The 17,739-nt window shown below is 37.7% G+C and overlaps 1 protein-coding gene across 7 annotated transcripts in view; it reads left to right on the top strand.

The window, feature by feature from the left end:
* Positions 1-15,906, top strand: part of MYO1B (myosin IB) — a 109,972-nt gene extending 94,066 nt beyond the window's left edge. For 5 of the 7 annotated variants that reach the window (XM_068196336.1, XM_068196334.1, XM_068196335.1 and 2 more), the window contains 8 exons: positions 275-361; positions 3,513-3,587; positions 3,984-4,118; positions 4,954-5,060; positions 7,607-7,739; positions 9,240-9,392; positions 10,276-10,403; positions 12,945-15,906. In XM_068196336.1, the coding sequence (XP_068052437.1) occupies positions 275-361; positions 3,513-3,587; positions 3,984-4,118; positions 4,954-5,060; positions 7,607-7,739; positions 9,240-9,392; positions 10,276-10,403; positions 12,945-13,068 (942 nt within the window). In that variant the 3' untranslated portion in view covers positions 13,069-15,906. The remainder of the gene's footprint in view (positions 1-274; positions 362-3,512; positions 3,588-3,983; positions 4,119-4,953; positions 5,061-7,606; positions 7,740-9,239; positions 9,393-10,275; positions 10,404-12,944) is intronic. The other 2 variants (XM_068196340.1, XM_068196339.1) reach the window with 1 other exon arrangement.
* The last annotated feature ends 1,833 nt before the right edge of the window (positions 15,907-17,739 follow it).

The following is a 17,739-nucleotide window of genomic DNA, read 5'->3' as shown; positions in this document are numbered from 1 at the left end:
AGAATCAACTTATGGGAGGTGTGCACAGAAGAGGAGGAGGAAGGGCTGACAGTGATTAACAGGGCTGAATAACAAAATTCCCACCTGTGCATGCCACGTCAGCAGCAATGGAGGCTTTTTTGAGCTTCTCCGTGGCTTCACACCAGCTCACACGGCACACTGGGCGTGGAAGGTCAAGCGCTGCTCCTCCATCCCTTCCCTCCTGGTTGTGGGAGCGGCGTTTCGCGCTGTCTGCATCGGGCTGTCTCTCTTGTTCACTCTCTGAACCTTTTAGGCTCGGAGGGAGTTGAAACGCTTGAAGGAGGAGGCTAGGCGTAAGCATGCTGTGGCAGTCATTTGGGCTTACTGGCTTGGACTGAAGGTACTTTCTCCAACACTCTCATCTGTCAACATGAACTCAATAAAGCGTGGCACACCTTACTAACACTTAATAAACAAGCAGTTGTGTGGGCTCACTGGAAGGGATATTTTTTTTTACACATTGTTTAACTTTTGTCATGGACTTGGCTGAAAAAGTCTTAAGCTGAAATTGCCTCACTTACAGCAACATTGAGGCATTGGGGTTTTTTTTGTCATATCAGGAATCGCAGAAAGACAAAAGTCAGATTAAAGGGACTGTTACAGTTGTTGACTTTAAAAACTGACCTACCTTGGCAAAGGTCCTATCTGGAAAGATTACAAGGATGTATTTTCTTGTTGTGACCTTTGCTTGTTAGAATGGGAAGTAGGGTGGAAGTGTCTGACTCTCACTGCTGCTCACAGTAGACCCCTGATCCCAGTGCTGAGGAGGGCAGGGTGTAAAGCCAGTGGTCATGTCCTGCTGCATCCAGCAACCTTTCTAGGGCCTGGCATTGCACACAGCTACCTGTGGCTTGGGACAGCCATGAATTCCTAGAAAAATTGAGATGCACAAAAGTGTTGGCTTTTAAGCAAGTCCCTTGCTTTCAAGGACTGGTTGGCAAAAGAAAGCACATCTGTAATCTGGAAAAATGTAGTTCTGCTCTGTAAATAGACTATGAAAATGGCATCTTCAGATGTTTCAGGTCTGTGCCCAAATGATTTACATAACAGTTTTACAGATGCAGTCCTGAAGAACTGAGGAAAGCAGAATCTGTTTGGTTTGGCTGGGAGTGACTTCTGCTAATAGCAATATTGTAGACTACAGGGGTCTGAAAGGAACAGTTCACTCAATAATGCAGGATAACGTTCAGCACTCATGTTCTTGTACTTATCCTGACAGTGATGAAATAGTTAGAAAACATATAATTATATATAATGCATGTTCATTTGTATTAAAAAAAAATCCATTACAATATCTACATAGAAAACAGAGCTGGAGAATACAAAGGAGCCATTTTAAGAAGTCATTCTGCAGATCAGAATCACACTTTAGGTACTACTGCCAAAGTAGGTCTGTTTTTATGATTTTAAACCAAGGATCTATCCCTCCTGAGAACTCAGAGGCCATATTATATGAAAGAGTGGCATTTAAATGCAAGTTAATGACTCCAAAACATTTAAGGCAGATTACAGCAGGAATACATTTCTGCAGTCTGTGGTTTTCAATGAGTTTGTTAAATAGTGTAAGCTACATTTCCAATTTCCATCTCACCTGAAATATACAGATTTTTCTGAATAAGACTGTAGTTTATCATTCCAATATATCACTGTTACCACTGGTAGTTTGAAGGCAAAGTGTTTTCACCCATGAAAAGCGAGGCTGAAGAATTAAAGTTGATAAAAACGATGAAGATTAAACCATTAAATTTTGAGGATTTTGTTGTTTAGTTTTTGGGGGTTTTTTGTTTGTTTGTTTGTTTGTTTTTTCATTCTATGCCAAGTAGATTTTAATAGCATTTGTTGTACTTTCCAGATTTAGGCTTTTCTGTAGCAGCTTGCATTTCTCAATGCTTGCTTTGCAGCTTCCCTGCAGCACCAATAGGATGCATGGGTGTCTATTAGTCCCTTTCCTCCAAATTAATTTGCACACCTTGCAGCTCGCAAAGAATAATATAAAGCAAGATCATTAAGGAGAGTCGATGGTGAGATTTGGAATGATTGTGGTTGGAGTGGCTTTGAGTGTGTTAATTACCATCCCTGAATAATTAATAAAGGATGTGCTCTAATTGTAGAGCACTAAGCCTTGCAGAAAATGAGTGAATAAGAACTCTCTAATATTTTTTTTTTCTTATAAAATGAGAAGGAAAAAAATACGTGCTGATTTTGCATGGAGTGACGACAGCTGAATGTTGCCAGTTTTGTCAAAGCATCTTAATGTGTAATTAAGCAAAATCTGTTCACCTGTGGAGTGGTTTTTGTCCACAAATGGTGACAGATTCTTGCTTTCCAAATGCTGGTTTATCTTAAAATGCATGAATTACTATGAGGCAGAAGGGGGTGCCAGGGTAAATTTTTTTCTGTGAGTTGAAGGGGATTTTATGCTATGGGTTTCCTTTTATATTCTGGTTACTGAGAAGCCAGCAACACATACTGAGTTAGCTAAAACCACTAAATTTTGCTCTGGGGTAAATTATGCAAAGCCACGATGTTTTCCCTGGGTTTTGCCCAAAACCCATAACAGGTGTGTTGCAGGCTGTGCCAGAGTTAGCAAAAAAATTGGGAGATGTTTCAGCTGACTTGAGGTGAGCCTGGGTGTCACATAAAACTGCAAATCAGGTGGACACTCCCTAATTGCTTTTTTGAATTTTGATCTATGCTAATTAGCACTGATAGAGATACAAAAGGCAAAACAAGTACTCTAAAACTTGCACTTCCAAGTATGTATTAAAAATTAATATTGCCTGCAAAAATTGTTATGATGATCAGTTTTTTGATTTTTTTTTTTAAATTTTATTGGATTTCAAATAAATTTTGGGAGCAAACGTCAAGCTTGCTGACATTAAGCAACCTTTGTGTTGATTCTCTGCTCTTACCAAGCACCAAAATCTTATTTTTCTTTTGGAATGAAGACTGCTTTTGTCAAAAGAATTTTTCATGCAAAAGTCTGCTCTGAAAAAATACCAAAAAAGCCTTTTTTTATAGCAAACTCTGTGTATTAAGAATTTTAAAAGAGAAAAATCTGAAAATTTCACCAGTTAACTCTGTAATTAACATCAAATAAGTGTCACTTCAGACACAAGAAAATTGTATCATCACTGGTGATGCCTCACTTTTTCCAGTCCAGCTTTATGCAAAAGCCTATTGAAAATAGATTCATGCTGTGAATTCAACAATATTTGAATAATTTGCCTTTTTGGAGGGAAGCATTTCAAATTCCTTGATAAGTTTGCAAATAATTGCGCTCAGGTCAGTCAAGGTATCTTTCAGACATCGTGGTCTGTGGTCTGCTTCACATAATATAAGTGTGACCAGCTGAAGTTCCTATTTCAGGGAATCCTTTGCATGTTTGTATGCTTGTTTTTATGTCTTCTACCATAGAGCTTGTTTAAAAAGTACCTGTGCAAACAAATCCATTCTTTATATTTATTTTGAGGGTTTGTTTAACTTTCCAGGTCCGTAGAGAATACAGAAAATTCTTCAGAGCGAATGCTGGAAGAAAAATTTATGAATTTACCCTTCAGAGACTTGTATGTATATATCTGTACAAAGTGCACGTACGCTTCCTGTGTTTTAAGTTTTTATTTTCTGTCAAATGTCACAGTTGTGTTATGATAGTCTTTGTAAGGAAATGTCCAAGCACATGGAAAAGTGACAAATTAATATTCTGATATTGTAAACAAAGTAGAGTGATAATGTTTGGAGGTGTAGGAATGGTACAAAGTATTTGCCACACTTCTGTGATACCTAAATCTGCCTTTCTCAATATACCTGGCTTTAAAAATCCATATTCTGGTTTATGAGAGCTGAGAGTTGCAGTTTGGTAACTGTGCTTTTTAATCACAGAGCATCTGCTTTTCCTTGTGCACTTCAATAACTCTGATATTTGAACATTAATAAAACATCTTGCTTCAATTTTATCACAGATGCAAAAATACTTCTTGGAAATGAAGAATAAGATGCCTTCTTTATCACCAATAGATAAAAACTGGCCGGCGAGGCCTTACCTTTTCTTGGATTCAACTCACAAGGAACTAAAGAGGCTTTTCCATTTGTGGAGGGTAGGACACATTCTGGTCCAGTCTGTGCAGAACTTCTTCTCATGATTTTCAACAGTTTTGTTCACAAAGGGTCTATTTTTAGGATGTGTTTCCTTTGATTCCAGCCAGGATAATTTTATTTCTTTGGAAGGAGTAGGTTTTTTGATCACTGCCTTTGGCCTGCAAGGGATATAACTATCCTGGCTACTCCTTTCTGGGGTTGGGAGAGAGGTTTGCTTCCTGCCATCAGCCTGTTAATTAATAGCTTGTAATACTTGTGTCCATGGCCAGGACTTAGACCAACACTGGAAGTGCTGGGTGGAATTTTTTACTTATGAGCTGTGGTTAGCTGAAATTTGTTTTGGATCTTTGGATGGAGAGAATCTGTACAAGTGCTGATGGGACGTTTTACTGATCTTGTGGGCTGTGTTTTCTGTGAATTGTCAAGGAACAGTTTTTCCTTCTGAGCCTGCAAAACTCACCCTCTCAGCTGTCTTTTTCTTCCTCTCTGCCTATATAAACTTCCAAAATTGTGGAACTGTATTTATATTTCTGTGAACCTTTTTAGCACATTCTTCCAATGAATGGCGTCTCATAGTTTAAGCTCATGTTTGAGTGCAACATACTTACAGGAGACGTTTTATATATTGTTTCTGGTGTAATTCAAAAGCATCTAGAATGGGTGAGGAGAAAAGCACCTCTCCTGTTTGTTATCAGTGGCACGTAGGATGGAGCTGAATCACTTCAGAAGCATACAAAGAATGTGCATCTTGAGCAATGAGCAAACATTAGTCTGTGGTGCTGAGAGATTGGGAAAGATAATTTTATGGTTTGTTTAATATATCCTGTTTTGTAGTGCAAAAAGTACAGAGATCAGTTCACAGATCAGCAAAAGCTTATATATGAAGAAAAACTGGAAGCAAGTGAACTTTTCAAGGATAAGAAGGCTTTATATCCAGCCAGGTAATGACTGATTCTGCTGCTTTTAGTGTATGAGAAATTCAATATCCTTACATAGATTTGGGAAACTAAGCAAGATTTTGCTTTTTATTTTAAGCAGGAAAGTGCATTTTCCTTGCTTGACAATATCCCTCCATCATTTGCCTTTACCATCCTGAAAATTGACCTCAGTTAGAAGCAAACTTAGATGTTGTTACAGCCACCAGTCCTGGGACAGCAAGAACTTCTGTCCAAAATCCATGGTGGTTTGTTGGTCTAACCCCCCTTGACCCGCTCACGCTGGGCAAGTTTGGGGAACTTGCAGGAGGGAACAACTTTCACCCTTTCCCCTCATTCCCTTCAGGCTGTTTCCTGCAGTAATAAAGGGTAGAGTGAGCTGGAAGGCTCTAAGTGACAATGTCACTCACACCCAGACGAGCTGTGCTGAGGAGCTCTCCTGTGTTCAAACTTAGCACATTCATAGTGCTCTGAGGTGAAGACTGAGTAATTTAGCAGTTAGATACACTGGTGCATATCTTTTTGCACAGAAAGATACGTAAAATAAATTTAAATAAAGATACTTAAAAGAAATTCCTATTTCCATTTTAGAATATTTTTTTTTCTTTTAAAAATGTGAAATATCTGCAAATATGTTTTTGGGTTTCTCAGATTATTGAGTTCTTTGAAAGTGACAGATTCTTGTCATTGCTATCTATAGAGCCAGCATTATTCAAAAAAGTGTAGTATCTAATTTTATTTAAGGAATACATTTCTTTTGGTATGCAGTGAAACTGGCAAAAGAGAGATATGATGTCTTTGATATAAGTTGGCTTACACTTTTTAAGTGAATACAAGCTTATAAATTATGTTTTTTTCTTGAAAACAACCATCTTGTCAATCTCGAGAGAGTTTTCTCTTAGAAGCTGTAGTTATGAGCTGAGCAGGAGCAAATGGAATGAGAAGCAAGGTTCAGTAGAGGGAGGAACAGGAATCTGCAAGAGTTTATGGGAACAGTTCCATGCATGGACAAGCTCTGCTTGTTTGTGTGTTTCCTTGGTTTTTTGTCATTATTTTATTGAGACATACATTTCCTGTTTTCCTGTAATGGGCTCAGTATATGTTTCTCTTTTTTTCCCCTTCAGTAGATCACTCACTTAATGGCTATATATGCTAGCTTGTGGTTTGTTCCTTATTTGCTTTGGGATGTCTTTTTATGTTGCTGGGAAAAGAGAAAGATGGTGCCTTTGGACTTTCCTATGAGCAAGCAGTTTTTTTAGTTTTTAGTCAGTATGCATTTGCTCAGCATAGAGCTCCTTGGAAAGGAAGGAATTCTATTTATATCCCTGGTTTGGTACTTTTTACACCAAGGCTGAACAATGAAATAACCTATAGCAAAATACACACACACATATTTTATTTATTTATTTATTTGAGTCATTTTTATCCAAGACATTCTTAAGTAGTACATGTGATAGTGGAGCTGTTGATTCATTTCAATTTTAGCTATAATTTGTCATCATTTATCAGGGATGAAGTCCACAGGGAATCTACTGTTTTGCTGACTATGGTTTCATAATGCTAATTAATAAAAACCAAAAAAAACCCCAAAGCTCCAACATGGTGGAAAGTTGGAATGCTTTCCCTACCCTGCACTCATTTAGAAACATTTCCATCTCTTTTTGTCTGGTATCCAGAGCTGATTAACTCCTACTGTTGTTTTGTTGGGTTTTTTGGGTTTTTTGTGGGTTTTTTGTTGTTTTTTTTTTTTTTAAATCAGCCTAAGGGTAGAAAAAAAAATTACATTATAAACTCTCTGATTAATTAGTATGATAAGGGTTCATAGGTAGCTAATTTCCTGTCTGTAGTATAATTATTTAAGGAGAAAGAGGGACTTGTGGGTACTAAAATTCCAGAATCCTTCCTCTTCTTTCCCATCTCCCAGTGTGCCAGAGATGCAGTGGCAAAGGCAGTGCTGTTCCACATAATGCATTGGTTTCTCTTGGGTTCCAGTCTTGGCAAAGCTTTGCATTAATGCTTTGACTGATGTTAAATCACCATTTTTAAAGTGACTTCCAAACAAAGCAAGCAGAGACTCTTCATATCAATTCATAGTGAAGCCCTTATTTTAACACCCAAAGGTGTGTAAAGATGCAATTTGCAAGTGCAGCAGGTCTTGACAAGGAGCTGCTGCATGTTTCACAAACACAGCAGATCTTGAAGGCAAGTTCATGTCTGTCACTGAAGTCCTGCCTGTCAGTGTCAATAGTGTGTCAGTCCTACTGGGGTTTTATTTTCTGTTTTCACAGAGACACTCACTGGGTGATTTCAGATCACAGTTGACTGCATCTGCAAAGATCTTCAGGTGTCTGATATCCAAAGCAATTGGGCTAATTTATTAGGAAAATGCTTCCAGAGAAAGGAAAACCCCAACCTATTCTGTCTTTGGTGATAACTTTCTCTTCATTCACCATCATTGAAAATGATATTTGATGCATCTCCTCATGAAGTCTGTGCTGGTGTCAGGTTTTCTTCTTGCCTGAGGTTCATGTTTAACTCGTGTTCCTTTGCAGTGTTGGGCAGCCATTCCAAGGGGCTTACCTGGAGATCAGCGAGAACCCCAAGTACAAGAAGCTCAAAGATGCTGTGGATGAAAAGATCATTATTGCAGAAGTTGTGAATAAGATCAATAGAGCCAATGGGAAGGTAATCACATGGATTTGATTTATCCAGAAGGGCAGATAACTTTTGTTACAAATGCATTGAAAGCAAGACTTGTGATAGTCTGAAGATTTTTAAAATAATGCATGTTTTTAAGGGCAAGACTGGTAATGTTGGTTTTATGTAACTTGGTGATTTTAAAACACCTCTTTTAAATTTCCATAAAGATTACTAAAATCTTGTTCTGTAGTTTCCCGTGACTTTTCCAAACAAAAAAGATATCAACTGGTAACAGACTGTATTGTGTCACAACTAAATGTAGTCTCTGTACTCAACTAAGATCTTCTATTTGCCAATTAAAGAAAATAAACATTTAGAGAATACCTTATTCAAGTATTTAGAAAATTTAACTTTTCAAAGTCCATGCTGTCAGTTAAGCTTCTGATTATCAGATTTTATTATCTTTTAAAATACTGAGTGGCATACTCTGCTAGCTTTACCTATCTTCCAAAGCTCTTTGGAATGAAGAGGCAAGTTTCTTGTATCATTTGAATAAAGTTGTTAAATATGGTGGGTACCTTTTTATTCTGCCAACATAGAAAACATTTTGCATTTAAATTATACTTCTTAAAACAGGTAGTACTATTCTGCCTTAGTGAACTTAATTGCTTTCACCATATCTGTCTAAATATTAGAAGTAGTAGATCTCAACTTCTCAGATGTAGATGTCATTTATGCATTTGTAGCAGTGAAATTAGGTTGCCCATTGATGATGCCAAGTTAATTTTCTGGTTTAGAAGAAACTAATTAAATGAAGACAATGTCTTTCCTGTACTTTCATAGGCTACAGCTCTCAAGATTAAAAAAAAATTAATGAACTATGGTTCTATGTGCTTAAGGCAGCTACTCCTTAATTTTAATAAAGATTTGATTATTTAAAAGTTTACAGGAGAAAAATGTGTATATGGATTAAGTTCTCATTTCTCTGTCTTACTATTTTCTAAGACAAATTTAAGAACACACATTTTAAACTTTAAAAACATTTGTCTTTTGAAAATATTAATGCTTATCCTCCTAAAGAGTAATTCCAAGAGATAAAGGGAGGAGAACACAACTCTGAAAAGTACTTATGGGATTTGTGTTGCTCTCCATCACAGTTTTGGTGAATAATACTCAATATAGAGACTTAGTGCGTGATGATTTTCCTGGAGAGTTAAACAGCATGAGAAATGAGGTTATCCTGATTTGCATAGTTTCAGAGTTTGACTTTCTGAATTTTACAGCTGTAAGCCAGTAATTAAAGGAACTGTTTATACCTAAGCATATGTGCCAAAATGAGCTAAGCTTCTCAGTCTATAATTAGACACATAAATAAATTTGACCTGATTTTAACTGATCTGCAGCTTTTACTGAACATCAAATGTTCACATTTACTAATGTGGGCCAAACTTTTTAACTCTGTGAACTCCTTGGAGTCTTAGGTGCTCGATGAAAACCAGTTCTCTCTTCATGTAGACAATGATCTGTATTTTTGCATTTTCACAGGCTGCATCCAGGATTTTCTTATTAACCAAAAATAACGTTCTTCTTGCGGATCAAAAATCTGGGACTATCAAGTCAGAGGTTCCACTGGGAGATGTTACCAAAGTGTCCATGAGCTCCCAAAATGATGGATTCTTTGCAGTGCACCTCAAGGAGGTTGGTTACCACTCCATCACAATATGAGTGTTTTACATGCAGCGATGTAAAACGTGTTTGTTAATTATCTTGTAGCATTAAACCATAGGGGTTTAGCTTGTAGGCTTAGAAATTTATTTAACTTTGCCATAGCTGAAAAAAACTTTGATTTAAAGCTACCGAAGCCGAATGAGAACAGTTTATTACATTATGAACCATCATTTAACTGTGAAAATCAGACTTTGTGTTTCACTGCAGTCTCTTCAGGATCAGAGTTTTCCACTTGTAATATGGCTCACGTACCTTGTGCCAGTGCTTTCCTTACATATACTGGTAGAATATTTCTCTCTTCTTTATGGGATGCCAAGAAGTCAACGTTGAGGCACAGTTAATTTGTTACTCAGTTCTAAAGAACTTAGCTCAGTGCTATATTTGCCTCACTGCACTGTAACCATTGCTCTGCTAAAATCATTAAGCTGGCATCTGTATTCTAGCCTAAATGAATTTGAAGACTGTTATATATGTCTTTTCATATTCACTGCCATCATCCTAATCCTGGTGTTGGTAATTTGCTCTTGTTCCTTTCCACAGGGAAGCTTGCTGTGGTGTATCCAGACAAGGGATACAGAAACACTACAGTTTTGTAGGAAAGTGAAGATGACCTCCTTTAGGGCCAGAAGGGATTTTTTTTTTTCACCTTTCTCACCTGATTTGTAGACTATTTGGGTGCAAATAGTGTTTTGATCCTGTACACTGCACTGCAATCCCTATTTAATTCGCAAGACAAAAGATTGTTGTTCCCTTAAACTGGGAAGAGAAGACTCCTTGTAAACCCTCCTGCTTGGCTGTCATTTAATCATACTCAAGGTTTTGGTAGTCCTAACTGCTTTCCTTCCTGTTTCAGGGTTCAGAAGCTGCCAGTAAAGGAGATTTCCTGCTCAGCAGCGATCACGTTATTGAAATGGCCACTAAACTTTACCGCACTACTCTCAGCCAAACCAAACAGAAGCTCAACATTGAGATATCTGATGAGTATGTTTCTTGTTTGCTTAAGAGTACATTTCCTTCAATGCAGCATGCTAAAAAGTCAAGTATCTGGTGTCAGAATAACAAAACACTGTTGTGTAGCTACTACTTCTTTTCTCTTGACAGAATACTTGCAAAGAAAGATCCAGTTTTCAGTGTCCACTCATTTATAGTATTCATTTTGGCTTTTATGTCCCTGAAAGTCATTACAGAAAATGTGCTTTTGTTAAAGTCATTTCAAATAGGGCTGTGAAGCAGAATTGCTGCTGGTAGAAATAATCAAGAGTTACTACATTTGAGAGAACAATTTTGCATGTGACTGAAAAGTTCACAGATTACTATGAGGTATTAATAGATTAGAGTGGACACTAGGTGCCAAGTTCTTCTGAAAACAATCCAAAAAAGAATACAAAGCCTGTCCCCAGTCCAATGTAGGTTTATGAAGTTCTATCTCTCTTGTGAAGCTGTAACAACCTGTTGTTGTCTGGGGTTTTTGGTTGTTTAAAAGCTTTGTTTGATGAAAAGCCTGCATCTCAAAATAATATTTATTTCTGATTGGTGCAGTTTCATATTTTGGTCTTAAATAAGGACTGCCCTTGTGGTGTTTTTAGCTATGGAATAAAAGTGTTTGTGTGTGAACTCCTGAAGTTTGCTGAGGAAGTCTCCCACTTAGTCCACCATTGCCATGTCCCACTTTTGTTCTGTGAAGTGGCCCCTCTTTTCAGTAATGTTGATTAGATGGATTTGTTCACTTTGAATAAAGAAGAAAACTTGGAACCCTCTAACAATGGTGAAGTAAATTTCTTGTAGGCAAAAATGGAACCATTTTATCTGGCTGCACCATACTGTGTGTGTTCTAGAGTCATGGTAGAGGGTACAGTTTGTATCTGTTCAGATTTGAGGATTTATTAAAAGGCTAGTTTTGCTCTTTCCTTGAAAATAAAATCTGCCATTTTCCTTTGTTGTATTACCAGATTTAATTTCCTCAAGAGTATGTGGTTTTTAGTCTCTAAAAGAGTGTGGCTATCCCCAGTAAATTTCTAGTTTAAGGGGGGCTACAAAGGAATAAACTACTAAAGCTAAGTTTAAGCATGCATTGCACTAGTCTGGACAGCCTTGCTTGCCTTAGGTCTGGAAAACAGCCTGCTTTCAGGGAGTCTTGCTTTTTGGGATGTGGTTTTTGTTTCTTTTGCAGATTAAAAACATTCATGTGTGTATTGCTATTGAGTTTATCCAGACTAAATAATTTTAAGCTGTTCACAGTTCCATCTCTGGTGGAAGCAGGAGTCTTCTCCCTGCTAGAGTTTAGACACAAGCACAACGAGGGATTGAGGAGAAAATGTGGCCTTATTTTGACTACCCTGCTTTTTGGGAAGAGAGCTCTGATGTAAGAAATCTGTTGATACAGGGCTGTGTTTAGGAAGAAAGACACCATATTATTCACATGCATAATATCGGATCAGTGGGTGTAGGGAAATGCAGCGTTGGTGACAAGACAATGGCTGTAAGAGCTGCAGGTATTTTTGGGGTGCAGCTCTTAATGCTGCACCCCAAAATGCAGTGCAGAGCAAGCTCTGAGTGCCTGGGCTGTGCAGCAGGAAAGCAGGACCCAAGGGCAGCTCGGCTCAGCAGAGGCCACTTCCTCCCCTGAGCTCTGCCGTCAGCTTGATTTGTGGTTTCCGGCTGCAGAGCAAATTCTTTGAAGTTTTTGGCCCCTGCTGGAGGACTTTTTAAGGATGCTAAAAGGGAAAATCGGCTGTATTACAAAGGACTTTTTAGGTCAGCAAGCACTGCATGTGAGCCAAGAGGCAGCAGTGCCTTGCTTATTGCTTTTAATCTTGCTATCCAGATCCGTGAGAGGTTTGAGGCCCCCCAGGAGCACGTTGGTTTTTTGTGGTGTTGTCTTTTTTTAAAAGCAGTTCTCCACGTTCAGTGAAATTTCCCTTCCAGTAAAAAGTGAAGAGTCAAATCCAGATTAATTTACCCTGAACTGTAGAAAATGTCTAAATTTGGAGATTGCTGGGCAGGAAGTGAATTTTCCCAGTTGCTGAGCAGGAGGCTATAAAGGCTAACTAAGGATTAGACATATGAGAGCTGCTGAAATACCAGATGGACTAAATTAAGCATAAATCAGAAGAAGAGAACTCCTGATGTTGCTACAGAAGTGTTGAGCTTCCATGAAAACAGAGAAGTCCCTTTGGCCAACAGTAATGTAGTTGGAAATACTCCTTGCTGCATTTCTGGTAGATGAGAAATTCTGTTTCAAACTGTTTTTTTCCTAAAGGAATAGCAAACTAACTTGTAAAATGTCCAAAATTATAGGCAAAAAGCAATCATTAAGCGATACAATCTGAAGGAGATTCTAGCCATACCATAAAGTATGGCTTTTTTTTATTTATTCCCCAACTCTTTATTATTAATACAGAGCTGAAAATGACATCTTTTGGAGTGATGCTTAGAACCAACAGGAAAAGACTTCTATCCCTTGTGTTTTTTTTTTTTTTTCTCTCCACACTTAACTAAAGTTTTTACCATTCACTCTCTTAGGTTCCTGGTCCAGTTCAAACAAGACAAAGTGTGTGTGAAGTTCATACAAGGCAGCCAGAAAAATGGCAACATCCCAACTTGCAAGCGAAAAAACAATCGGCTTCTCGAAGTGGCTATCCCTTAACTGCAGCTGGTGACTCTCCCTTTCATGGACTTGTTTCTTTGTAATAGTGCAATTTTAGTGGTTTGGTTTTGCTATTTTTATCCTTTTCTGAAGCTGTTGATGGCTAATAGCTTTAGAAACCCTTGGCAAAACATTTGATCGACCGACTTTGAAATATTTTTGTTCATGCCAGAATTTTAACCCTCAAAATGTAGATTTTTATCCAGTGAGGTATTTTTACCAGCTGGCACATATCTGTCATACAACCAATCATTCTCTTTGTTTAGCAGCCGTATTTTAGTGCAGCATATCATAAACCCACATATTAATGGTAACTTACTCGTATTCCTTAGTCTAGAGATCTGCTTAACAGGAATTATACGTGGCCTTGATGCTGGGTGGCCATTTGTGCCCGGTGTCCTTTTATCCCAAGCTCTCCAGGTGTCTGTCAGGCTCCTCATGTCCTGCCCCTGTGCAGATCAGCAGAGCAGAGGCTGATAAAACAACTCCTGTAGCTCACACTAGGACCTGTGTAACTCAACCTTCTGGTCAGTACAGCACAGAGACACCTAATTCTGCAAAATAGAAGGAATAGATGATTGCACAAGCAGCTACATGCATAATTTTATAGTAAAACATGGAAATTTCAAAATAGCATTTTTAATTAGGTCAGATGTTTTTAATGACTTTATAAAGTAGAGTTCAGCAGAATTAAATAAGCTTTTTCTTTTTTTTCACAAAAGCTATAAAGTTCAAGGCATATTTTCTGTTCTGCTATTATTCTTTTAAATTATGATTTAAGATTAGAGCCTGAAAAATGCAATAGTATTCATAATACAAGTAAATGCTAGTTATTTAAACAGTTATCAAGTGAAAGGTTTGAGCCTTTCTTTTAAATATTGGCATGTACAATGTGCAATAAAACATGCGTGACGTTTTGTGAGATTATTTATAATACACTTTTGTGTGGAAGAAAGGATTGGTGCCGACTGCATAGACAATGTAGGGATTAAAACAGATCTGTGTTGTTAATTTGCAGTTTTTAGAGTGTACACTACAGTTGTCAATTTGGGAAGAATACTTAGAATTAAAAAAAAGAAAAAATCCTTAATTTGAGGGTCTGTATATAAATTGGTATTATGATAATAAAACTGTTCTAATTCTGTGCTGTTTGGTACTCCTATGTTATAACCGTATTTTTGTACTCCAAACTATTTTATATAACCCGTGTGCCTGATGTAAATGCACAGAAAATACAATCAAGGGCCGCATTACAAACCTTCAGCGTAACTGATTGCACTTAATCTTTTATAAGCCAGAAGCATTAGCTGAAATTCTTGAGACGAGAGATGCTTTTCCAGAGGGAAGGAACTGCTCACGTGAAGGGTTTGTGGGATGTGACTGTGATTTGTCGACGCGAGGACAGCGGAGAAAGCGCCTTGTATTTCTGCAGTCTGATATAGGACAGATTAAGACCCTGGCTATCTGATGTGCAGTGCTGGAAGTCCAAGCATAAATAAAAGAAAGAGAAAGAAAAGTTCAGAGTCTCCTTCCTCTCCCGGTGGTGGTGTGATGTAGCACTCAAGGTGGTGATGTGATGAAGGCTCCTTTGGGTAGTTCAAGGTTAAAACACTGTTTACTGCAATAGGTGTTCAAGTGCTAATTGTTATTAGTCTGAAAAATACAACTGGTTTGGGTTACACCACCCTCTGCTTTGGGATTAAATGGTTTTCCTATGATTTGGATACAAAGCAGCTGTTTTAACAGGCTGCTTCAATGTTGCTGTTAAAAGTCCATACGTGTGACCTTGAAAGGTGGAAGTAATCAAAAGATGTATTTCCCAAACTGATAAAAAGCTTGCCTCTTCCTCATAATTGTAGTTCAAACCCTTCTTCTAATAAATGAGTCAGGTTAATAGTTTAATAAAATTTAAATAATTTTTCATGTATTGCAATTATAGATGCTTGCGAAGGAGATTTTAGAATCGGTTTGCAATGCAAAATTATGGTACTTGAAAAGAATTATTCCACTGCCTTAAGACAGCACATCATAATGACAATGTGGCATTTAAAGCTCCTAATTCTTGTGTTGGAATTTCTGGCTGGGGAAGATTGGAGATTTGGTAGAACTGTTCACTGTCTTGGAAATCTTACAGTAAGTACCACACGGAGAAAATTTTGAAAATTAATAAAAAGTAAGGAAAACAAACATTTGAAATCTCATGTAATTCTGCAGTTGCTTGCAAGTAAGAAATGGGAGAGTTTGGATTAAGAATTTGAATATTTGGCCCATGAAACTAGGGTATTACAGGATAATATTAGGGTATTTGTCCCATCCCAGCCAGCTCCAGTACACATCCCTTCTATTTTTTTGACCTTTGCAACAAGTCGTAATAGCCATACCTGCAAAAGACTGGAAGAGGGACAAACTCCTCACCTTGGTTTCTCTTGTTTCCTTTCTTTTTCTGGACTCCTACAATTTCTACCTTGCACATTAGCTGGTACTTTGTGACAATTATCTTTTGACTCTTGAATACTTCTCAATGTACAGAGCAAGTTTTGCTGAGCATGAGTTAATAGCTATTGCTAGGAGAGCCATGGTATCTTGGATGTTGAAAATAAAAATGCAAGGTCACCTAACTACCTAGCTTTTTTTTTTCCCTTCTGTTTTCTTTTATCACTGTCTTATCAAATGGAGTTGTAAAGAGAAGAGTATTCCTCCTATGGTGCTAATCCTACTTTTGCATTCTTTTACTTTGTAAATGCTATTCTTTCATCTCAGAGCTGGGCAAGGATCATTAAGAAAAAAATTGATGCATGATGCTTTCTAGAATCAAATAAAATTCTGTTCCTAGACCTATATTTTATCTGTATCTGTATCTTTCTTAATGCAAAAAGAGCAGGTGAGTGGTTTTTAGATTATACACAACACAGGTGTGTGACTTGAAGAAGAATTTTTTATTTTGTATGTGATTCCTTAAGAGGCATCTTCAGTGATTCACAGTAACAATTTTCAGTCTTTTCCTCATCATAATTTTTGCTGAAAATTCTACAAACTCAAATTTTCTAACATTAGGTTTTAGACCAATTGCCTGAGAACAGTATTATAGCCAGTTAAACCTTGTTTTTAAAAATGGCTTTGTGCCCCAAAACTATCATATTCCATGTTATGTCTTGTGATCTGTTTCTCTCCTTTTGTGCTCAATTCTATCCTGATATTTTTTAAAATATTTTTGTTCACTATACAAATTATGGAAGAAAAGAAACTAAAATGTAAAATCAGGAAAAGCATATGAATTTCTATTTTTTTTTCTTTTTTTTTTTTTTTTCTTTGCCAAAAGGAAAGCCTTTTTCTATACATTTCTGGGGAGGGGGGTGGGAATTAAGACTGAATTCAAAATTTTTATGTGAAATGAGAAAATTTTCCCCCAGGCTGTGAAAATATCACTATTAATTCTTAAGCTTTTGAAGAACACAACATATTTTCCATATTCTGTAGGAAATGGTCATAGTTATTTTGAAAGGATTGCTCTGTAGTGTGATGGGAGATGCACACACCTCTGCTGCTTTGTGCATGAGACCTTCCCAACAAATGTTTCAAAGGCAGAGCTGGACAGGACTCTGGGGATGCTGAGAACTTACACCAGTACAGAGCAGTGTGAATTTGAGGGAATCTCTAGTGTGACCAACAAATGAGTTCTGACTCTCCTCCTGTCTAACTTCCCTCTTACTGTAGTGTTTTTTTAGCTTACACAAACATATTGTAAGTGGGAGGGACAATTGTTTGCTGATTTTTATAAAACCACTCAAAGTCATCAAAATTTTCTGGATACTGCTTTTAGTGCTTGGTATGTCACTGTCCCATGACCTCCCATTTGAAATGTAGCTGAAGGTGGTTGTCATGCAGTGTGATCTTGCAGCCAGTCTAGCCCAGGAATTGGGGATTTGCACTTTAGACCTGTCTGTCTGCAGTTGTGTGATCTGCTCAGGAGTCTCAGGAGACTTAATTGAGGCAGTGGCATCCTCTTCAAGGACAGCACCATTCATGTGTAAAGTGAGACTTTCCGTGTTCTGACTCACTGGAGTGTTTCCTCCTGGACTTGAAAGTAAAGGGAGGTTTAGTGCATGGAAAAAAAAGTTAATTGGCAGAGCAGAACTTGCTTCTGCTGAAATATTGAGCAGTAGGTGTGAGCAGAGGCTGCTTTAAGCACGGACTGTACAGACACTGCCCAGAACTGCCACGTTCTGTCTCTCAGGGTGACTCTGCTCACAGCACTCCCTCAGCAGCACCAGATCTCTCCCTTTCCCTAGGCTTCTGAAGCAGAGTGGAGAGAGGATTGTGGTGAATTTACAGTTGCTGTCAGTAATTGTTGTGGAAATGTGTTTTTTTGTAGGCTGGAGCAATTTGCTTTGGGCAGTCTCAGAAATTAGCTGGAATGCAAAGAGGAAAAAAGCGCTCCTATGAATTTGTTGGTTTTAAGTAAATGCATTGCTATTTTATGTCTGGTTGTATCTGTCTACAGTAAAATAGTGCTATTTAAAGAATTGGGATTCTGATATCAACTTAATCTCGTTATCAGCTAGAAGCAGTTCTGCTCCTATTCCCTTCCCATCCATGGATGAATTGGGTACTCAGACTTTAACTCAAAATGAGAGTGAGGACAGTTTGAGACCATGGAGTTAACTTTGCTTA

This window comes from Anomalospiza imberbis, chromosome 7 (assembly GCF_031753505.1).
Source record: "Anomalospiza imberbis isolate Cuckoo-Finch-1a 21T00152 chromosome 7, ASM3175350v1, whole genome shotgun sequence".
NCBI classification, from domain to species: domain Eukaryota; kingdom Metazoa; phylum Chordata; class Aves; order Passeriformes; family Viduidae; genus Anomalospiza; species Anomalospiza imberbis.
The sequence above is the reverse complement of the archived record's forward strand: the minus strand, read 5'-3'. Positions and strand labels throughout refer to the sequence as shown.